Source organism: Diorhabda sublineata, chromosome 8, assembly GCF_026230105.1.
Source record: "Diorhabda sublineata isolate icDioSubl1.1 chromosome 8, icDioSubl1.1, whole genome shotgun sequence".
NCBI lineage: Eukaryota > Metazoa > Arthropoda > Insecta > Coleoptera > Chrysomelidae > Diorhabda > Diorhabda sublineata.
The window spans coordinates 3,070,594-3,095,018 of NC_079481.1; the positions used below are offsets into that span (position 1 = coordinate 3,070,594).

At 34.1% G+C, this 24,425-nt stretch overlaps 2 protein-coding genes across 2 annotated transcripts; one reads left to right on the plus strand and one right to left on the minus strand.

Moving 5' to 3' along the window:
• Window positions 1-3: 3 nt before the first annotated feature.
• On the plus strand, window positions 4-13,923 carry LOC130447849 (odorant receptor 4-like). Its single transcript, XM_056784885.1, has 5 exons — window positions 4-485; window positions 747-804; window positions 10,341-10,445; window positions 12,352-12,507; window positions 13,867-13,923. Exons 1-5 carry the CDS (start codon window positions 4-6, stop codon window positions 13,921-13,923), a joined length of 858 nt encoding a protein of 285 aa, XP_056640863.1.
• LOC130447319 (snRNA-activating protein complex subunit 3) lies at window positions 13,907-19,413 on the minus strand. The gene is made up of 6 exons (XM_056784072.1): window positions 19,276-19,413; window positions 18,928-19,143; window positions 17,947-18,157; window positions 16,393-16,656; window positions 16,111-16,257; window positions 13,907-15,522 (listed from the first exon to the last, which is right to left on the minus strand). The coding sequence occupies exons 2-6, from the start codon at window positions 19,116-19,118 to the stop codon at window positions 15,184-15,186; spliced, it is 1,152 nt and encodes a 383-aa protein (XP_056640050.1). The 5' UTR covers window positions 19,119-19,143; window positions 19,276-19,413; the 3' UTR covers window positions 13,907-15,183.
• Between the last annotated feature and the right edge of the window lie 5,012 nt (window positions 19,414-24,425).

Consider the following 24,425-nt stretch of genomic DNA (forward strand, 5'->3'; position numbering starts at 1 on the left):
TGTATGGGGAGCGTAGAAACCTACTTTCTCTTCAAATATCGCACCGAAATCTCAACTTTGATCACCCAACTGAGTCAAGAACGATTCCAACCAAAAAATTCAAAGCAAATTGAAATAGCTGAAAAAGCAATTAAACCGTTCACCATTATAAGAATATTATTACAAGCCATCATTTTTTTTTCGGGTATTTTTTTATATATTTCCCCACTTGCTACATTGAAAACTGAAAAAAGTTTCCCCTATAACTGTTGGTATCCATTTAACGTGAGCAAATCTCCCCTTTATCAATTAGCATATATACAACAAGTTTTGGGTGGAGTATATATAACAATAACAAAATTGTCCACCATTTTATTTTTGGGCGGCATACAACTATATCTTGGAGTTCAGTGTGACTTTTTATGCCACAAAATAGAATCTCTTGGTGGGCCGTATTTCGGAAAAAATTTGAAGAAATGCATTTTGTATCACGAATCTATCTTAAAGTGAGTATATTTCCGAGTTTGGAATTGAATTAAATCGTATCTAATTTTAACGTAAAAAATTGAGCGAAACACAACGCTTCAATTTTGCAAGCGCCTTTGAAGCGCAATCTAAGTGGAGGTTGCTACATCGTATTGCGAGTGATTGTCCGCGATTTTTTGATTCCTGCGTTTTGGAGTACCTACTGAAAAAATATAGAAAGTACTTACGATTTCTACTATCTGCCACGTTAGTTTGATTTTATTATCAAACTTTTTTGACAGGATAGCTCCAAAGGTTCTAAGGGCTAAAATGTATACAGTAGAACCCCGATTATCCGGGGTAATGGTGGGGTCCCCCTTACACGGATAAATGAAAACCACGGTTAATCGAGAAAAAATTTATTGAACATCAATTTTTGTAGAAATGTAAATCAGTATATCAAAATTATCAATTATAAGCATGTACAAACATAATTAACACCAATTAGAGATATTCCCGGAGATAGTAATATTTTACTAGACGCTATTGTAAGTAAATACGTAACATATTTTCTCTAACAACAGTTTATATTTATGTACAAAATACAAAAGAAAACATAAATCGAATGCATTCTTAGTAATTAAAAAATAAAAAAGAATGAAAAATACATCGGGGAGTGAATTTACATAGGTCGAAAATAAGATGTTATCAGTTTTTGTTTTTTACGGTTGGCAATAACTTTTTTCACCTCGGTCCTGATTTTTCTGAGACTGATGACGTCGTTTAAATCAAAATTTTCCTGCTCGCAAAAATTCAGAAGAATATCAATTGCTTCCATTGCTTTTGTTGGTTGAATTTTCTCTTCTGTCGGACCAAAACAATTGTCAGTGTCACTATCAATCTCCTCCGAATCAGGCAGTTGAGAAGTAGATGGTGTATCACTACTAAGATAATGCGCTACAATGTCACTATCGGTTTGGATTTCAAACCCCTCCTCATTTTCATCTTTTTGTAGCCAATCAACAATATCGTTTCGGTCAATATTGATGAAATCTGGAATAGATCTAGACAGTTCAAGGCAAGTTTGTACATCATCGTGCTCATCCATATTGTCTTCTTCCCCATATTCTTGGTCCAAAATTTTTGCCCAGCAAAGTCTTAATGTACTCGATGGCAAGTTTTCCCATGCATCACAAACAGCCAAAATGGCATCTTTTATTGTCCACATTTTGAGGAGGTCCTTCATTGAATCGACACAATTTTCTTGGAGAAGGAAACGGAGAAAAATCTTTTTATACCTCCGTTTTAAGGAAGAAATGACGCCCTGGTCCATTGGTTGTATCAATGATGTGACGTTAGGAGGAAGGTAGGTGACAAAAATTAGCCCATCCTCGGTTTTCAGGGTAGATTCTGATGGGTGACTAGGAGCGTGGTCAAGTAGGAGAACAGCTTTCTTTGGAAGTCCATTTTCTTCCTGAAATTTCTTCACAGATGGCACGAAATCTTGAAAAAACCATTCTTTGAAAATAGCCTGATTCATCCAAGCTTTTGGATGGCTGTAATAGTTACACGGAAGTCTTTTCACGTCTGTTCCTTTGAACGATCGTGGTTTTTTAGCTTTCCCGATCACTGTTAGTTTTAGCTTGTGTGTACCCGATGCATTTGAACATGTCATGACAGTGAGCCTTTCCTTACTAGATTTATGTCCAAGAGCTGACTTTTCACACCGCGCAGCTAATGTTTTCGACGGTAACATTTTCCAAAAGAGCCCTGATTCATCTGCGTTGTATATTTGATCGGGGGACAAGTTTAATTTTCAGATCAATGAACCAAATTCCTCATTGAAAACTGTAACAGCTGTTAAATCGCCACTTAGACTTTCGCCTTGAATGTCTAATTGTCTAATCCCATGCCGGTTTTTAAATCTAAATAACCAACCCTGTGAAGCTTCAAATGGTTCATCAATATTCAACCTTTCGTGAAACCACTTAGCTTTTTCACAAACCATCGGTCCAGAGATAGGAATCCCTTCAGCACGTTTTTGTTTCAACCATTCAAACAAAGCTGATTCCATGTCAGATAATGTTGACTTCCTCATTGTTTTTCTTCCTGACGCTAGCAGCGATGTGGAATCAGCTGAAGATATGAACCGCAAAATTTCATCCTTTCGTTTAATTAAATCACGCACTGTCTGCTCTCCCACACCAAACTCACCCGCCACTTTTCTTACACTCTCACCGCGATCTAAGACACGGTTAATAATGAACACTTTTTGTTCCAAAGAATGCACGACACGCTTACGTTTTGAAGCCATAGTCAATAAACAAAGAAACTAGCCAACCGATCAGTAGGTGAAAACTAATCAGAAGCTACTGAAACACTGAAAGTGAACAAAAGTGAGGTTTGAGTAGGGGGAAAATCAACAAAAACCATTTGCTGGAATGAATTAGCAATTCAGGCTTTGCGACTCTTTCTACTTAGGCATAAACGCTTCTCAGAATCAATAATAGGTCATTTTATTTTACATAATTTCTCTCCTCCGATACGGATACTTCTTGTAATGAATGGGTGCATATTTTTAATAATTACGTACATACGAATAAATTCAAGGTGTTTATTTTTTACCCAACAAATCTTCAATAATTTATTACTCCAAAGGGTGGTATTGAGCAAGGAAAGAAATGGGTATTCCATCTCAAAAGTCGGGCGCCCTGATTTTTTTTTTTTACTATTCTCCTCGCACCACGGATAATCGCGAACACGGATAATCGAGGCACGGATAACCGGGGTTCTACTGTATATGAAAATGCAAGTAAAATCATCGATTTTCTGATTTTGATAATAAAATCGATGATAAACTATAGCTCTATAAGCTCTATAAACATGGTAGGAATCAAAAAATCGCGACAGGACACAGTTTCTAGCCAGAAAGGAATCTCAAAACAAATAAAAACAGAAATATATAAAGATGGCACACCCATATTAACATTTGGATCTGAGAAATGGACACTCAGACAGAAACAAATATGTAGAAAACAAAGTATAGAAATGAGGAAAATAAGTAGATAATAAATCAAGATACGACAAAATAAGGAAGATATAGGAAGCACGAAGTTACAAAAAAAGAAGAGGGGGAAGAAATTGAGATAGCAGGGAAAAATAGAGGAATAAGATGGTAGGAAATTGAACAAAACACATAGGATAGGAGAGAATGGAAATTGCTGTGGAAAAAGGAACTGAACTCCAACATGCCTTACACCTGAAAAGGTGGAAAGGTATGTGTCAAAATCATACCTCGGACTTCTGTTACAGTGGATAAAAAAAAATTGAAAATTTTAGCTAATAACATGAATAAAAAAGTTTACCTATTGAAAATTTGTGCTGGGATAATGGAGTAATTCAAGGAAATTCGAAAAAAGTAACATTTAAAATAAAATTTTGGTTCCTATTTATGCATTTTACATTATTGATATGCATCAAATATTCTCTTACACTTCTGTTATTTTCATGGTAGGTAAACTATACACCATAGGTGGGGAACCTGCGGCCTCCGCAGGGTTCTTGTGCGGCCCTTTGCCACCTAGTAAAAAATGGTAGAGTCTATATTCGCTTAAATGCAATGCGTCATCGTGAATTTCGGTAGATGCTCTCTTTAGATGAGGAAACTTATAGTGTTGATCTACAGGAGGTCAGGTTTTGATAAAAGTTTTGTCTTTACGACGACAAACTTTTATCAAGAACAAGGAACATATTGTGATCTATCAGATGAGGTATTTCTCAGAAACCTTGCATTTTTATCTGATATGATATCAAAACAAAACAATTTAAATATTTGCCTGCAAGGTGAAACGAGGTATATTTATGAAATGTGGCAAAAGATCCAAGCGTTTAGAAAAAATTTATCATTTTTCGAAACATTGATTTGTCGATCGGAAATATCTGCACCACACTTCCCGGAGCTAGCTAAAATGTTAAATGAGCAGAACTGTGAAAATAAAGAGTATACTAATAGATTTTCTGATTTTGACGAGGACACTCCTGCTATGAAACTGGCCTTTGAACCACATTTAATAGATATATCCGAGGCTCCTGCAGAATTACAAATGGAGTTAATTGATTTAGGGGAAGATAGTATCATCAAATCCCTTTTTAACGCTAAAAAGGATCCCATAGAAATCTGGAAAAATGCCGTTGAATATCCATGCCTTCGAGAGCATGCTCGCCGTTTACTTTCCTGCTTCGGAAGTACCTACTGTTGCGAGACAACTTTTTCTCTCATATCAAAAATAAAAACAAATTTAAGAACGCAAATTACAGATGGAGAAATAAATAAATATATGAGCATAGAAAGTAAGACGCGAATCTACAAGACCTGTATCAGACCCATACTAACCTATGCCGCAGAAACAAGGGCAGACACAACACAAACAAAGAGAAAAATGAGAACAGCAGAGATGAAGATATTACGAACAATAAAGGATACCACACTCCACGATAGAATACCCAACACAGATACCTTAAGAGAACTGGGAGTACAAGATGTCGTTAGATGGGTAAGAGCAAGACGCCGACAATGGAGAGACCATGTAGAACGAATGGCTCCAGAACGGATTGCCAAATGGGCCAAAACACAGAAACAAGACACAAGACGCCCAATCGGTAGGCCCCCAAAACGCTGGTACGATAGCTGGACATCGGCGTCACAAGAGGGCAGATGACAGACCTGACAGGACCTCGTCCTACTACAAGAAGAAGAAGAAGAAGAAGAAATTACAGATGCACATTTAGAGGATCAATAATTAAAGCTGTGTGTTACGAAGCTTGATCCAAATATACAATTACTGTCAAACAAAAAACAAAGCCAAATAAGTCACTAACTTAGTGAATAAAAAAAATATCTTTTTTTGTATTTTGTTTTATAATTTTATATGTATATTATATTTAGAATTTTGTAGTATTATATTTTATTTTCTCTATATAATGCAATAAATTGTTAAATCTATAGAAAAACTGTAATAATTTCACAAAAGTCACTATCTTAGGTCAATCAGCTTGTGCGGCCTCTCTTATTGCTTTAAGTATTTTAAATGTGTTGCCTATTTTTCGAATTTTATTATTATTACGAATTGAAACACCAACAGATACGCCTTTTGCAACATTCATTTTATATCAGTTTAATCCCAAAATGTGATTTCGTTTGTCATTGAACGTAATATACAACAGTTCTTAGACACATTTAATCATCAACATTAAAATAAATATTTTAGATGGATTATGAAAGACATCAACAACTTTTACCTAGTTTTTTACTTTCCTAGTGTTAGACCTCTAGGTCTAGGTCTAGCTCTAAGTCTCCAGTGGAATGTTGGGGATTACTTTTTCCGCTTAAATTTTGGAATGTATTGTTGAAAATACTAAAAATACAATCCATTTTCAAAACCTAGGGATGTGAAAACTACTGATCTCGTTGAAATAAAAGCTTTCTTGGGTTTGTTATATTTCACTGTTTGTTTACGAGATAATCGTCTTAACTTTGAGGATCTCTGGGGCAGGATAGTTTGACGAAGAGAAGAGTAAAAGTGGCTCAACAAGTTGGCACTTATACGAGTCTCATATGATATTATGGTGGAAAATTATAGAAAAAAAACTGCACGCATAGCGAGCACACAATAATTGATAAGAAGTTGGCGTTCAATACATCTCCAACAAGCCTAACATTCTAAGATAAAAATATTAGGGCTGGTTGAATCAAAATATTGTACATACAAAATTTGAAACTTTATTGTAATGTTTGCCTTCTCTTATAATATAAAAGCTGTTTCTAGTTTTCTTTTCCACGTCAGCACCAATGTCAATTTTAAATGTTGAAATATCGGCAGCAATATCGCTCTTTATGCTCAAAATATCGTTCTCAACAAACACCAGGAGAAACTGGCCAAATACGCGGATATCGCAATTGAGACTAAACAGATTTGGTAGAGCGAAAATGTGGAAATAGTCCCAGTTATTAAGTCAGCAACTGGCGTCGTGCCTAAGACCCTGCGTACCTTATTTTTCCAACGACTTTCTGGTTCAGCAACCGTCATAATAATGAAAATAACTTTACTTGGCCAAGACTTCGTTCCAATATTATACTAAATTTTCCCATCAATGAACCTCTTCGCGCGAAAAACTAATTCGGCAGGAAATTTCACATTCATTCCTCAACTAATAAATTATAAAGTGTACTGTACAAAATAAGCCCTTTTTCCCTAAACAAATTATTCTTATTTCCAACAATTTCAATATATCCAAAACTTTATTATTGGATGAAAATCAGGAAATATTTGCCTTAGTACTTTTCAGTCCGGTTTATACAAAATGATTAGAAAACCTCATCAACAGAGTTTGAAATTAGTTTATAAATCCAACAATACATTAAAACAATTGTTACTTAATGGATGGGAAAAGATAGAAAAGAGGAAGATTCATTAAACTATGTGTAACGATTGCGAGAAAAAATAAGTTGGGCAAACTAAGAACTCTATCAATATGCGGTTTAAAGAGCACAAATTAGACGGACAAAAAAATCGAGGGTTGTCGACCAAGGTGTCATAATCATGAAATAAATATAATTGTCATATTTTCATCTAAAATGGATTTTTCCCGTTGGAATTCTTTGTCTTGGGAAGAGGTTCATTGGTCAAAAAATTTAGTATAAAACAGGGAGGTCAGGTTATTAAATTTCGGTTTACTAGCAGTCCCTGAAGATGACATCTTGGTTACGGAAACTTCAGATAGTTAATTATTATGAGTATTGGTGTAGTTGTGACATAAACTAAGATCTAAGAAAGTAGAATGCAAAGGATTCATAGCAGTATTCCTATATTTTGTATCAATATATTTGTCACAGTAAATGTTCATGAATTATTATTATTCGAAGAAATAAAATAAAAATGTCATTTTATAATGAAAGAACTCATCCAAAATGGGTGCTTTAAAAATGATACAAATGTATTATCTCCAATTGAATGAGATACTGAAGAAACATGTACAGAACATAAATTCAAACTTGATGCAAAATGGCTGCTTTGACTTTGAATATTTTAGACTTGCATTAAGGGCAAATTGATTGAGAGAATAAAGAAACATACACAGATGGGCAGGAATATAATATTTACATAATTTATTACAAAAATGAATCTTTAACAACCACAAATTATCGATCAACATCAAACTTTTAGGTTAGCCGCATTGACTCAGAAGATATTTAATGGGATTTATTTGGGTGAATTCTGTACCTGTTGCACTGCACTATCCATAACTCTTCTCCTCTTATCGACTGTAAGTATACAATTTTGAGCTCTCAAAAGAAAACGACGGATAAAAATTATCGAACAACCAATCAGTAGATATTTGTTATGTTCGTTGTGAAATCCTAAATTGGCAGATGGATTCATTTTCTACGTATTTATGAATGCGAAATCCGCCAGATTTTTGTATACGAAACATTTCAATCAAAATTATCCATGTACTCTTTCAAACACCTAAAGCTGAATTAGTCAAATAGGTTTTTTAAATGAAAATTTCGACTTCTTGTGGCATTTCAAGGTTAAGCCACGCACAGCACATGCAAAAAACTAGCACCCTGCACTCCACTCTATTTTTAATAAAATCAAAAATACTAATACATTGACTAGCATACTATATAAAATTCCTTGTTTAAATTACAACGAAAAATGCATCGATCAATCTAAAAGGTCGCCCACCAATGGTATTGAATCTCACAAAAGTGACAGCAAATTAAATCCTGACAGATTCTAGCCGGTAAAACATGTTTTCTATGAAGGTCATTCTATGGATTCTGAAACCGGCAAAACATTGATAACTGAAAACAACTTTTAAATATCCTATTTTTAGAAACATATATTTTTCGAAAGTAATTTATCGAAACAAGGATTTATTGGCACCAATGGCTGAAATCACAGCATACTGAACGCAGGAAAGTGATTTTTTAGTGATAATACAGAGTTGGCGCAATGTAATATCACGAAGCTACACTTTAACCATATTTTCAGTTCCCAACGATGAATATATTGGTATTCAAAAGCTTGAAATAATGTGTTTTTCGTAATAGTATTATGGCAAAATTAAACACCAATGTGTACTAACTCTAATATGTATTCATCGTCTGGAAATTGATAAGTTAAGAATTGCGATGTGTTAAAATTATTATTTGAGTTGGAGCGTTAAACAAACGAATAATATGTAATATTTCCAAAGTAGTTAAATTCGAAGGAACAATTGGATAGATTCATTTTGTTTGAAAGACAAACAGCTTCCGACTGGATAAGAACTATGCAATTGAAATGCGCGATCTTTATTTAGCTTAGTAGATTTAATACGGTTCGAGATAGATGTTTAAGGGCGAGGCGACGAAGGAGCCGAGTCAAAAATATCTAATCGAATACTGTAATCATACTGTTTTCGGTTTTAAATAGAAAGAATTAAAATATGAAATGTCGTATTTGACAACTTTGCTGAAAAATAGCTTCTTTGATTAGTCTTCTATTATTGAAAACAATAAAAATTAACAGAAGTCATTAAGGTAACATTCTTAACAATTATTATTATTTCAAATAGGATTGGGAGAATTTAAGAGTACTGGATACCGTAATAGACGGGGAGCTGGCTACAAAAAACAGGGTCGATAAGGTGCGCGCCATTTCAGCTTGTAAACTGGCGGCTCCCACTTAATACATCACCGAACGCCACTTCTTAAGGTCAGCACAGGTCGGATATGAAAATGCCAGCCGGTTTTCCCGAACGAAAAAATTGGCTGAAAAACCTCATAACGGGCGCGCGTGAAACCTTTAGTAACGTGGGGTTCAAACCTCAAATAAGAGCGGTGTAATAGCGCAAGAAGTTTTGCAGGCCGGAAAACCCTCGTAAGAAGTGATCGAAAGTGTCGGAAAACTCATCTGAAAAACCTCATAACGGGCGCGCGCGAAACCTTTTGTAACGTGCGGTTTAAGCCTCAAATAAGAGCGGTGTAATAGTGCAAGAAGTTTTGCAGGCCGGAAAACCCTCGTAAGAAGTGATCGAAAGTGTCGGAAAACTCATCTAAAAAACCTCGAAACGTGCGCGAAATATAATCATTTTTTATCGCGCGCGTTATTTTATAGCGCTTACTCATTTTCCACCTACTCCAGCCGCCGCCAACAACGCAAAAACGGGCTTCTAATTTTTTTTTTAATTCATTTACGCGCGCGATAAAAAATGATTATATTTCAGCGAGTTTTCATCGTATCTTGATGATTTTTTTTAATTTCGGGTAGCTCAAACAGGTATTTTGAATGGAGACATCAAAAATAATTTTCCATTAAGCCGAATACGAAAAATTTTCATTTCAAATATACGCCGATTTTCTTCAATTTTTTTCGGGGGTTTTCCGGCACGTAAAACTTCTTGCGCTATTACACCGCTCTTATTTGAGGTTTGAACCCCACGTTACTAAAGGTTTCACGCGCGCCCGTTATGAGGTTTTTCAGCCAATTTTTTCGTTCGGGAAAACCGGCTGGCATTTTCATATCCGACCTGTGCTGACCTTAAGAAGTGGCGTTCGGTGATGTATTAAGTGGGAGCCGCCAGTTTACAAGCTGAAATGGCGCGCACCTTATCGACCCTGTTTTTTGTAGCCAGCTCTAGGACTATAAAGTGCCATTTTCCGGACTCAAATTAGTACTGTGAAGTCGACTTTACAGTACAGTATGAAAAAAATGTATATATTTTGGTGCAGCCATGACCTTGATTTTACAATTTGAGTTTCATAAATTAATTATTACTTTTCATCGCACTTGTGTGAGTCTTAATAATATTTTATGTTGACTATTCAGATGACGGTGATATTTTTTTAGTATAAAAAAGTAGACGCAGATGTTTTGTTTTTAAGTGGATTCCAATTAGCGATAATGCTATTTTTGTTCTACTATTCTTGGTTCGCAACCGAGGTGACCAAAAAGGTAATTGATTAAAGTTTGGCCATCATAAATTTAACTATATGATTAGAGTTATGTAGATAAAACAGTGAAAAAAAATTAGCAAACATTGAATTCAATTGCTAGTACTAAAAATGACAGCTTGAAAAATGTTCATCCATTTTGACCTTTGGATCAAATCACATTTATTCCCAATTTGTCAGTGTAAAAACATATATTCGAATAACACCATTTAGTTGGGATTTTCAATTTGTTTTAATTGCTTTGTCACATTTGATTTTACAAGATAAGGGAAATTATTAAAAATATTACCGGCCACGGACGAAAAAAAAAATAGACGTAAAGTGATTATTCCGAGTGTACAGAAAGAACATAATAATTCAATATCAAAACTCACGAATAACGATATTAGTGAAAGATCTGTGAGGATAAAAATGAATTTCATCCTTATAAAGTGCAATTACACCTTTAAATAAAGATGATTCTGATAAACGATTACAGTTTTGCGAAACAAAAATATAACGCCTGAAATGATTAAAAAATCGCTAAAGTTATAGGTTAGGTTAGGTTAGGCACACGTCAGGCACAATTTCACTTTGAATAACTATTATACCATAAAGCACGAATCAGACAATCAACACAGAAGACTTCAAAGTTTTAATAGGGGTACGCCATGGGTGTCTTTTGTCTCCTATGCTGTTCAACCTCTATGTAGAGAATGTCTGTGCTGAGGCTCTTGAGGGCTCTGATTATGGCGTTAGAGTTAATGGATACCCGCTGAACAATATTCGCTATGCGGACGATACGGTAATACTCACAGACAACGTACTCGAGATGCAAAATAATTTTGGGAAATCATATGGCTTAAAAATAAATGCAACAAAAACCAAGTGCATGGCAATAAGTAGAAATGCAATTTTAAGTGCCAAACTGCCACTTTGAGGTAAGAGATGATGTCAACATGAGATTTGTGTGCAGGGGCGTTGTCCTGCAAAAACAAAACACCTTTGGATAGCTTTCCGCGTCTTTTCTCTTTCATTTTTTCCCGTAGAGTGGTCAGTAATGTCGAAGAGTAATCTCCAGTTATTGTTCTACCCTTATCCAAAAAATCAATCATCATTACTCCATGGCAATCCCAAAAAACTGAAGCAAGAACTTTTCCAGCAGATTTCTGGACACGAAACTTCTTAGGTCTTGGAGAACCGGAGTGTCGCCGTTCCATCGATTGTTGCTTTGTTTCTGGATCGTAGAAACGTACCCAAGTCTCATCCACGCGATGCTTCTACCCTTGCACGCTTTTGTCAACATTCAAACATTTGAGGATCCTTTTTGCAGCAATTTGTCTCATGTCCAAATTGACGTGAACTATGTGATGAACGCGTTCGTATGGCATGGAAACATGGAGATTAAAGATTTCGTCCATCAATAAACTGGAAGAAATGTGGACCCTTCGAAGAATGTGGACAGATAGAGTGAGGAACGAGGATGTAGTAAGAAGAGCGGGGACTGAGAGAGAGTTGTTCAACTTGATCAAGTTGCGAAAGGTTGGATACTTGGGTCACGTTCTTTGAGGAGAAAGATATACAATACCCCAATTGATCATACAAGGAAAGATCGAAGGAAAGAGAGGCGTAGACCGAAAAGAAACGTCATGGCTATGCAATATAAAACACTGGACTTTTCCTTGTTGTTGTGAAATAATGTGTAATAATTTCCCTTGACATTTTGATTAATAAATCTAACCTGAATAATTAGTCAGATATAAAAAGAAGTGGCGGAAAAGTGGTAAGGTGATTTAAGGTGGCAGTAGTTTTGGAAAAGTCGTAAAAATGCGCGTAATTTTTTTTCTTCTCGTTTTATCTTGGAAATGGACAGAATAACTAAAGTCGAAGTGGCGAGGTCACCTTTTTTTAATCACCCTGTGTTTTAGAGTGAAAATATAGCCTTTGCAGCTTATAGTTGCGATTGGACGGGAAAATCGAAGGAGTTTCAAAAAGATATAATGTACCTTATTCAGATTTCTCAAAAACCAATCAAATTTCATATTCATGGACTCATTGGAGTATCATTGGAAACATTTTTGAAGGTAAGAATAACTTGAATTTGGAACGAATCCAAAATAAAATTAAAAATATGTTATGATGGGGTAATACACCATTTTCAATGAAGTCTATATACAACGAATATTTGATCTATTTATGAAGAAATCGGATCTCAATAAGACATTTTATACTAGTAGTAAAGTTCCGGGAACACAGCGGACCATGCCAGAGTAAGCTCCGAGCAGCTTCTGTAACAACAGGATGATACAAGTCAGTATCGAAAAAGCGATTGTAAGCGTTATGAGATTAAGTTTTGCGGAGACTCTAGGACACGCGCTAGCTTCGGAGACTTTTGCAATAATTCAGAGAGAGCCTTTGGGGAAGATTGTCTCTCGAAATCCTAGTTGCCTTGGGGCCACAAGCTGTTACGAAATGGCCGGGAATAGGTGGAAGACATTTCTAGTTTTTGCTACATTTTTGGGCGAATTGCTACGAAGGTTAAAACCAAAGGATAAATCGCATCAGGTCGGAGATCAAGGATTATTGGAGGCTCTACTATGACAAAGCACCCGTTCAATCGGCCTTCTTCATGACTAACTACCTGACAAAAAACGAGACTATTGTCATATTTCAGCTGGCCTACAGCTCCGAGATCGCCCCGCCAGACTTCGTTTTACTCGAATTCGCTTAAAGACATCCCCAGTCAAGACTTTCCTGAAATTTCGCTTGGAAAATTGTATAGATGCAGAAGGGCCGTTTCTATTTACTTATAAGACTTACTCCGTATAATTATTAGCTTAAAAAAAAATAGATCTTGTTGTTACAATTTCGTTAACAATAAATACAAAGAGAGAACGGACAGTAACGTTTCTTTCTTAAATTGAATTCAGAGGAATAAATTTTTAATAAGATTTTGTTTTCAATTAATAATATAGCGATCAGATTAAATGAAAATCCTAGTATGCGATAAAAACCGAGTATGATAGGTGAATCAAGGCAATATGACAGAATGTGAGTTCTGTATAAGAATAACTCTTTAAAATTAAATCGTTACAGACATTAGGATAATGGAATTCCCATTATCTCAATCTCATTTTCATTGGGTAATTCGTTTTTCCTTTGACATGCATTACTTCTCTATTTGCTTGTGATCTCCATGTTTCAAATTCTTTCAAGTTGTGACATTGTGCATTTTCTTTTAAAAATTTTTAAGCTAATAGTATATAATAGATAACTATTATTACGTGGTTACCGAATCTTAATTATTTTTTTATAATGATTAAACGTTCTCGCCACCCCCATAATAATGTAACCACTACATACTTCTCTAGAAATTTTACATCTTATCATTTCATTAAATATTATACTTAATGACATTGGTTTGACTTGATTTTGCTTTTCAGGTCCTGAAAAGTTCGTTTTCGTACTACACAGTTTTAAAAAATGTAATGCAAGATTAACACGGAGTTGATGCATTTGATCAGCAAAAAGTGAAGATGTTTTCTGAAAATGTTATTAATTATTAAGAGCACAATATTTGTCTTGCTTCAACGGCACTTTAAAAATATATAGACACACTTAGTTAAGTGCCGTTATCAATACTCAGCTTTAAACAGATTTTGAACTATTCGTCGTTTTTTTTGTTGGAATGCAAATTATATCAAGCCTCCTACATTAAAGATTGCTTTAATACATATAGCTTTTTGATTATTTATATTATTTTGCGTTTAATAGTTTTAAAAAAATTAGATTAACAAGACAAGAAGAATCTCTTTAGGCTCCTCTCCTTCTTGAGCCCAACTTCTTGAATATCGGATGCAACTCTTTGTCACCGCTCTGGTCTAAATAGTCTAAGATCCTACCGCTTGATCTAGCAGGTATCTGTTTTTTTGATGAAATTAATTTTAAAGGAATCTTGAGGATGTATGGAATGGATTAAGGATAGATTGCCTTGTACAAATTAACCGCAATTACCAATTAATATACTAATATGTTATTTTGATAAAATAAAATATATGTTTATTAGAGTGTCATAATATAGACTTGATATTTCAGATGTGGCTTTAATACTATAGTAATCCAAAAGGAACATATTGTTTATATCAAGGGTTAAGAGGAAAAGTCCCGCAAAGATTCCAACAACTGCGAATGACTAACAGTGTCAAAGGCCTTCGCGAGTTCAAGGAAGATACGGTATGAGGCTTAATTTTGTGACAGTATCATTGGTTTTTTAATTTCCCTTGCTAAATTGTTCCCAGCATTTGCAAAAAATTAATTGAAAGTTTGGACTATTTCTATGGGACCAATTAAGAGCTTATTCTTTGTATAAAATATTTGATTAACTTCGCAGGTTTTAATGTCAGAGTAAATATTTTTTATTGTATTCCGCATTAATGGAAAAATTAAATAGAAGGGGACCTACAAGTCAGCTCTGTGAGATAGCAGATTAAGCTGATATCAAATTTGAAACTGATGTTCACAAAATAAATTCAAATAAATACAAGGTTAGTGGAACTGGATGTTTGCTGCCAGCTTGATATTTTTTGTTTTAATAAATGCAGAGATTTATTAAAATTAGTGCAAATATCAAATACTTAGCCAACTAGTTCTTGTCTAATAACATTGTTTTAAATCACAACAATTACAGTTATTCATAATATCAAAGAACAAAAAATAAATATATTTTATAGCTTATAAGTAGCATCAAATTGAATTCAAACTCATTTTTGTTGAAAAAATGGAAATAGCTTAAAATCTGTAACCTTATTATTATTTAAATATAAATATGAATCACAGCATTCTGTACAGGTGAAAATTTTTTCTTGTGGAAATAATTGGCATTTATTAACCATCCACATAGATGGTCTTGATCCACAAATGAAGCACATAATGTTGACTGTTCTACTGAAGGAAGTGATTTTTGGATATTTGTTACTTGTGAGACAATCTTCTGTTTGTATTAATCGAGCATCGCTAAATACGAAAATATGCTCACAATCACCTTGATGGATATAGACGTATGGATAACCGAAACGTGGTTTCAATGATGAAAGGGTCACCTAAAACAAAGCACGAAATTAATTATCTAAATAGACTCTCAACAAAATTAACTTATGTTTCTATACAATTAACCATGATGACATAGACAAACTATATAATTATGGTATCATAGGAAATGCTAACAATCTGCTGAGAATTACTTAATGGATACCAATCAGTAAGATTTAAGGAAATTAAAAGTGGATAGGGTGATATTATTACGATGACTTACACATTAAAGACCTTTTAGACAATTTAACAAATGGTGCAATTATTTTATGTGGATAATACAGCTATAATATCAAATGCGTGGCAAGCCACGTAAGATAAAATGGGCAAGTCTCTAGTAAATGTCAATATATGGTTTGATTTGAACGAATATTAAAATTTCAAATACATGGGAATAATAGGCCTATTCAAGCCTATTCAAGTAGCTGTCACTTTTAAACCACACACCCAAACACACATGGGTAGGTGTTTGGTCGTTGGTTTGTTATGTTATTTTGTGCAGTTGAATTCAACCATTTGGAATATTAATTATTTTTTCCAATCAGATTATATAAACCATTACAACGATATTATATACTTCTAGATTTAAATCAACTTACTTCCTGCATTTTGGCAGTGGTAAAATTTCCGATATCTTTTTCCTTAGCCCATTTTATAATTTTTGGTGACAAGTCAATAGCTTCTGGAATTCTAGTATCATTGTAAAATACTCCGTCGATAAAGACAGTTTGTGAAGGATATTTTTTCTACAAAAGTACAAATCAATCATTTTCTCAAGTCATTTTTATTATGAAATGAACTGGTTCCTAATATAAGACATTTTTTTATGTTAAAAGCATGCACTATCTTTGTTATTTTGAATGAAAAACCATAAAACATACCTTAGCATCCTTAAAATCTGATACCTCAGCGTTAGTATTTTCTACTTCTTTAACAACCCTAAAATTACTTTCACAGTCAATTATATCGATCACATCTGATAAAACATTTCTTCCCAGTGCTTCAATTTCGAATCCAAATCTCAACTTTTCTCCTGAATTTTTCGGACCTCGATATATACTACAAGGCTTGTAAATTATAATTGAATAAATAAAATCATCACCGGGACAAATATCTTGATTATCATCTGTGTTCCTCGTTTCAGCCTTAAAAAACAAAAATGATTTAATATATTACAGTTCCATTGAAAATCCGCATGAATTACATTATTTGTTGTGAGAGGTATTAAATTTTTATTGATTGATTCATATACATGGAGCCGTTGGACCTTGACGCTGGTGAGGGGGTCCAGCAACTGCCCTCCTCGGGGGCGCCTACATCAGAAAGAGGTTTGGCACAAAGGACGGCTAATTTTTATAGGTTTAATCCAAGGTGGAAGCAATTGTGCCGAGAGATAAATGGTCTCTAATCAGGTATCGCGAATAATATCAATTCAAAGGACCCTGCAGAAGCAGGGACCAAGATAAATCTTGCTCTTCTCCCGCGAGGACCATAAGCAAATAAGCACCATGGAACCTACTACTCCCAAAGAATGGGGAGTTACTCGGTTACCTCGACCTCCAACCCTCCTCCATCCAGGGATTTCTGTCCGGAGTTAAATTCAAGAAAAAACAGCTGCAAGATTTCATTGATGAAGCGACTGGGGCTATTATGCGGTCTCCAACCGGCAGCAAAACTAAGCCACCGCAGTTTCGCCCCTCTTCGACTGGTTAGGAATCATAATTCGTCACATAGTTCAATCCAAAGTGCCTGAATGGCTTTTCAAGAGTATTTAGCAAGGTTAAGCGGGGCACTTGGCCGCCCATTATTTTACTATGAACTACTATGAGCTATATGAACCCACTTTTTTATTGCCATTGCAAGAGTTTACAAGGAAGGACGACAGATGAATTTAATCATTTTTTTTGAAAAAATTTAGAAACTTTGGAAACAATCAGCTATTTCCTGCACTAACAGATGAAAACTATAAAAAATAATCAAAAATCACACATGGAAAAATATAGATGAAGCTAGAACAATAAATGTAGCATGCTCAGAACAGTAAATGCAAAGGAGATAGTAGGGATCAATGTGAATGAATTTGAATAAAGAAAATTCTGGATATATAAGAAAAGTTTGTAACAAATAGATAATATTCATGTGGAATGTAAATTTAGATGTTTCTATTCAATAATAAATCGTCGTTATTTTGTCATGGAAACTAATCTGATTTGCATCCCATAAAAAATAGAATATTATAAAATCATATGAGACTTTGTTGCATTTCCAGCTTATATTTTAAAAGAATGATATTATTGGGAGCATTGGAAAAATGTATGAATTATCCATTGTAGATTTTCATAAAAATATTAGAAGGATGTTCTTAATTTTATCAATATCATACCAAACAGTTTTAGATGAGTTTTCTCAGTAAACAAATGAATAGGAATACTTACTACATTTGCTCTTATATATCTTTTACCTCCAAATTTGAAATCTGGAGCAGTTCTTATTGAGTCTAAAGCCTCTTTTGTTCTTATCATATTCAAATGTCTTGCTTCTTTATTTATAGGAAAAATATCTGGTAATTTTGTTTGGGTGCATAATTTTTCTGGAATATCAATTGGCATATGTACAGGTTCGTTTGGCAATCTAAGATTTTCAACACTAGAAAAAATATAAATATAAACTATAAGTAGGAAATGAGAGTAGATTCAGACCATCAATTTAAGATCATTGTGCAAAAAAGTACCTTCAGTTCAGATAGTAACCTCTCTAGAAAGCATAATCACATTTTTTCAATAGCCAAGAGGCCTTGAAGGCTATTGAATGCCAGTCCAAGCTGGTGTGGTAGCACAAACTGTATCATGCCAACAGGATATGCTAGGCAATGAGGAAGCAGACAGCATTGTCAAAAAATGGGCAATTACTCCATACTATGGCTTCATGAGATGTCACATCTTTTAAAGAACTGAATAGATGGCTAAAGAATCAGTCTTACTGGAGAAGTACTCCAGGTCTAAGACCATATAAAATATCCATAATTATATCAGCTAAGAAGTTTGAGGAACTTCTTATTATGATCAGAAATGACATTAAACTGATGGTCAGTCTTCTAATAGGTCACTGACCCATCATATACCAACTTAAGATGATACACATGGCAGAGGACAACTGCAGATTCTCAGAGCAAGCCATGGAAATAACAGAGCCCCTACTCTGTGATTTTTCGATGGAATAGTCTTACCACCTTGGGAAGTGGGACACATAAACCCCACATATTTTGGAAGCAGAATAATGAGATGTAGAATCTTGTATAAAATATTAGACACAGATACTATTAATTGGAATTTACTTATTCTTTATTTAACAAATCTAAAATATGGGAGATATATTTTGAATAATTAAATTTTTTTGTAATATGATAAAAATCTTACTCGCACATTATTTCTAGTTGAGTGAAGTCAATTCCAAATTGACTTAAATCAACATTACCCATTAACTCAAAGAATTTTCCAATCGTTGTTGTTTTCTCTGCTGGACACACTTTACCAAATTTTTTGAAGTACTCAGCAGTGGAGAAATTTTCAGTAGCACGGAATCCTTTAACATCATAGACTTTTTCCATTTCGCTGTTAAACTTTTCGATTTTTCTGTAAAAACAATAATTGGAAAATATTTAAATTGACAAAACTAAGAGCCTTTCTACATGTAATTTTCAATAGAAAAAAAATCATTTCGGGGCACTACTGTTTTTTATTATTTAAAACATAATTTGATATTACCTGCATACATTAATTGAAAAACTATTGAGTTTTTAATTATAATTATATCGAAATTTTGAGATAATAAGGTATTCAAAAAGTATCTGTTTAGGTTAACCTATTAAACATTTTAATTTCTCTTCTTTTTTCACATTAACTACTAGCGCCTCATCTATGACTACCCAGCCACCTAAAATGCTAATACCAATGGTGGTTGTCGCTTTCCAATTGTACAATTAGGCCCAATACATACACTGAAGTATTGAAGAAAAGTTCTGAATGCTTTCGTTTCGTTTTTTCGAAATTTCGAAATCTTAAAATGCATTCATACAGCCATTGAATCTTCTAAAAAGTTTCTTCAAATACATTATATTTTTTATTATGCCTGAATATCCCGCAATAAAGGGCAGTTTCCTCGCAGTGGTTTATTTGCATAGAGATATTACCATAGAGTAGGCATGCCTACAAGTGAGAGCGTCTCGCGAATGAAAAGAGAAAAAGAATCATTTATGTATTTCTATCTCTTTCTTTTGTTGCGTACTGCGCATGCGTGTCTCTGATTCAACGGGCAACGGTAAAGTGCGTACACGAAATCTAATCAACGCGCATGCGCCATTAGACAGAGACAGCAATACATAAATTATTCTCTCTCTCTTTCTATCGGCCAGACGCTCCCACTTGTATGGGCGCCTATAGCATGCCTACTCTATCTGTAATATCTCTATGTTTATTTGACATTTTTTATCTGTTCCTAACCAACTAATTTTTTTTTTACACTCCAAAACATGTGTGTTTATATCATGATTGTTATAGATTGCATGTTTTTCACATCTGTTGATAAATTTATTCAAAGTTTTAGTATCGTCACCATAAGGCTAGATATTTCCAATTTTAATTCAAACAATTCCCATAAGGAACTCGACACTTACAGGCTGAAGGTTGAGTCCTATTTCTTGTCCCTCGTAGATCGCATGCCTTCGCACTACATATAAAAATACGGAGTCGAGCTTTTTATCGCGATAGAGCGCGTAAAACCACACGACCTCACGAATCCTACTGTGACTGCGCCAATTATAAATTTTATTTTCGAATCTTTTAAAGAGTTTTATTGAAAGAAATGCGTTACAATTTCACAAATTTTGAATGAATATGCAATAAATGTTGATTGAGTATTCATGAAATATAATTTTTTTAAGATTAAATTTCTATAGTCGTCTGGATTTTTCTAGTTAGTTTCAATGCTGAAACAATGTCTTACTTTGAGGATGTGCATGATATTTTCGCCATATTTAATACGCAAAAGTCCAAAAATTTCATTTGAAAATCACTTCAAAATTTCCATTCATTTTAGATACTTTGATGTATTTTGAAAAACACTATTACGGAGTGGTCAAAGTGTACATTCTGATTATAATGTATTAAAAGTGTGTGAGATGATTTTTTTGAGTTTTCCTTCTTTCTATTGCAAAAAAATTCTGTGGTTAATACAGTAAAATTGAGTTTTAATCAGTTATTTCTATATAAAAAGTGAGCTAAACCATCAAATTTCTCAATTAACTTGCGAACATAAAATTTATGAAACTCTCATGTATGGAAAATATTAAATAACGGAATATAAACTACTGTGTCGTTATAGTTGGTATTATGAACAGTTTTATTATTGTTATATTTCTCTTTAAAATTGCCATGGTTGTGAAATTTATACTCTAATTTCGGATTTATGAGTGAATTTCAACTTTCTGTATCAACTAAAAACTTTATTTTGTGTAGTTGTTGACATTTTCTCTGTAACCTACAAGGCATGTACACGCGCGTGTTGGAAAATTCTGGGATTCGTTCCCGGGGCTTCTGTTGAAGAGCTAGATACGAACGACGACGGAGACAAGACAAGACTAGACAAGCAGACGAGACGGAGTATAAGTATGTCAAATTGAATTGTTATAAACGGCACAATAGATGAAAAGTACTTATGAATAAAGAGTAGCACCGTAAATAGAAGAACCTTGGCAAGTGTAATTCGAGAAAGGCATCAAGATTACAGATATTTTATTTTTCTTCAGACGATGAGTTTGTTAATGTGTTCTTCACTGGTATTTCCTAAATTTTATGGAAAGTGATCTAATTGGCTACGTGAGTAATACACCTTAATACTCATATTGAAGGAATTTGAAATTGTTAAACAAATCCTGGCTTTTATTTCAGTTCCATTCATTGACTTTACGAAGATATGATCGGTGAGTTGCCTTATTTGTGAATCGTTAAATATTTCTGCTCTAATTATTTCCTGGCTCAACTGAGGAATTTTTTCACCTATTTCCATTTTCATCAAAAGCCTCCACAGCTTAATATGAAGTGGAGGTAAAATGATTTTCTTTCGTTCAAGGGGTTGTTAATGATATTTTTTTCCGACATCTATGCTTTCTGTCTTAGGCCACTCTTTTCTACCCCAATGATGTGTTTTGTCTTTGCTATCTCAAAGACAAAAAAAATAATGATATTTAGTGTACTCACTTTCTTGTCCATTGATATTCATGATATTTTATCTTTTCTAGTACAAAGGCTATAGTGTTGTATTCTTCTTTTATTTTTGTTTAATGGGCAATAAGTCAGCAATAATCAAAAAATTATTCGAGAAGGACAGTTGTCTTATTTCATTACAAAATACAAGATTGTCTTCTCGAGAAAAGAAAGGCAATACACTCTTTTCTCTTGTAAGGTAAAAAGTAAAATAATTTCGTTACTCCAGTATTTTTTTTTGCTTTAGATAGTAACTCAGAAGCTTATTTTCACAAGTTGAGGTTACCGGTGAGATCATTCAATTCACTTTAGCTAAAACATTAAAGAAATCACTATCACCTTCATTAATATCGAAAGGATGATCAGAAAGACAATACTCATCCTCAAAGAGCTCTGCTAGCGTCTGAAATGTTGGTATTGGCACTGAGTGAGGGACTGGGCGTCTTGCAAAGTCTAAATCAGGAGGCGTCCACTTACTACTATTGTTTCTATTAATTCCACTAATATTTGATAGACAAAAATAACAAACAATCGATGTGATTTTTGGGTTCTCTCCAAACCATAGGTACCACAAATTTCAGGCAGTTTTTTTCCGCTTCTCCACTGTTGTAAGTGTCCTACACAAGTTTTGCTGATTTCATATTTTCATTCCAAACTCTATATATAGTTCTAACATAAGAGCTTGTTTAAATGGGAGGAGATATGATAGTACTAGACAATAATTGATGCATTTTAAAGTATTTACAGTGAAATACAGAATTTAAGCGACAGGGAATAATTTTCAGTTTGATAATTAGAGGCGGAATTAAATGAATCAAGGCTTTGATGCAATATAGATGGATGCTATCCATTAGCTTTGTGTGAGAGGCAATAAAAGGTGACAATTTACTTCTCGAAATATACGCGTATTGTCTAAAAAGTTTCTAACCTAATAATGGAGATGACATTTTTCTCCATAATAATTTTTAATTTCCAGCAATTTATTTTTCTTTGAAAGCGGTTGGTTTTGCGGAATTCATGCCTTTATCTTACTTATCAATGGGTTTATTTAAGATTTTTGAAGATAGTCCATGAACACAGTCACATGACTCTCAAAAAACAGAAGCCACCACTTTTCTGGCCAATGATACTTCTTTGCATTTTTGGGAGCAGGTTCGCCATTTGAAATCAACTCTTTTGACTGATTTTTTGTATCAAAAGTGTAGTGGTGCATCCATGCTGCATATACAGCTTCAGTGAGGGCCGAAATAAATCACCGCAGGCGAAGAATCAATTTTGAAAACATTTATTTATTACTTTTATACATTTAGAACATTCCTGACAACGTTTTAATAATATAACAGCTGACTGCTAACTAACTTTTCTTTAGAATTTCCACATGATGAAAATTGGTGTCATTAACTTCTATATGGTCTTCTGGAAAAGTGCCATAATTCCTTCTTCCTGAAATCTAAGTTTTAGCTTGCAGCTGATGAAGGTGAACATTTTCGGACAAGTTTTCTTGGATTTTTTTTTGCTTGGGATTATTTCGAGAGGTCAGCATAAACATAAGAGGATAAGGAGACAATAAATTATCGTAATCCAACATAGGGAGTGTTTCTAATAATTCATAATCGGAGGATACTGTGATTTATTTCTGGAAGGCTCTAATTGGCTTTTTTGTATCTCTTGGGATGTTTTATCCCTCTAAATTTAATCCTAGCGTCGTTTAGAAACCATTTGCTGAACATTTTCGATAAAATGGCTGGTTGTTGCAGTTCGTACGTCTTCGGTGAAGCTGATATGCTTAAATTCAGCTGCCCAAACGGTCGTAAATTATGTTGTAGGGTTTACGGTACATAGTACCTAACTCCTCTTTCATTTGTATAGGCTTTTGAGTTTTAGAAACAAATGTTCAACCAAAGCATGATACTTAATTCTTCCCTTTTTTAGAAAAATCTTCACAACTCACTTCTACTATAATTGCGTAACAGGAACCAAGCATCCAAAATGGCTAAATTTTAGCGCATGCCCAAATATACTTCCCAACTTGTAGTGTGATGTATTCAGGTTGAGGTCGACAACTTTTCAGACAACTCTCATATCAATAACAAAATGCTTAATTTGATTAAACTCACTGGAAAAATATGAACCAGTTATGGGTCCAGATATAAGGATATTTCAATAAGTAATAAAGAGTTTTACAATTTCGTCGTCAACGCGAGTATAAAAGTAAAACGTGACTTTCATCGAAAAGTGGTCTCCTTCACAGTTATCAGTTATAATGCCAGGAAATGGTATTAAAGTGGAAGTATAGAGGGGACCGAGTTCAGAATTTCTATACATGTCCTTTTAAATATTTCAGGGCCGTAAATATTCCAGAATGTTTCATTTCATACTTACTAAACTTAAAAAAAAGGTACTTGATGTGTAAATTGCGGTGATATCACACAGAGTAACTTTATTATAAGTTGCTTTAATATTATTTGTTTGAAATTAGATGTTTAAATCCGTTAAAGTTAAAGTTACTTTACCGGCTTTGTGATTTAATGTATAATTTCCTGGACTTGAAATAGCAACGTAATGTAGCTTATTACAGTACAATTTAATAGTATCCAAGAACTAATTAGTAGGGACAATTATGACGAGTGGTCGTATGTTATGGGAATTATGAA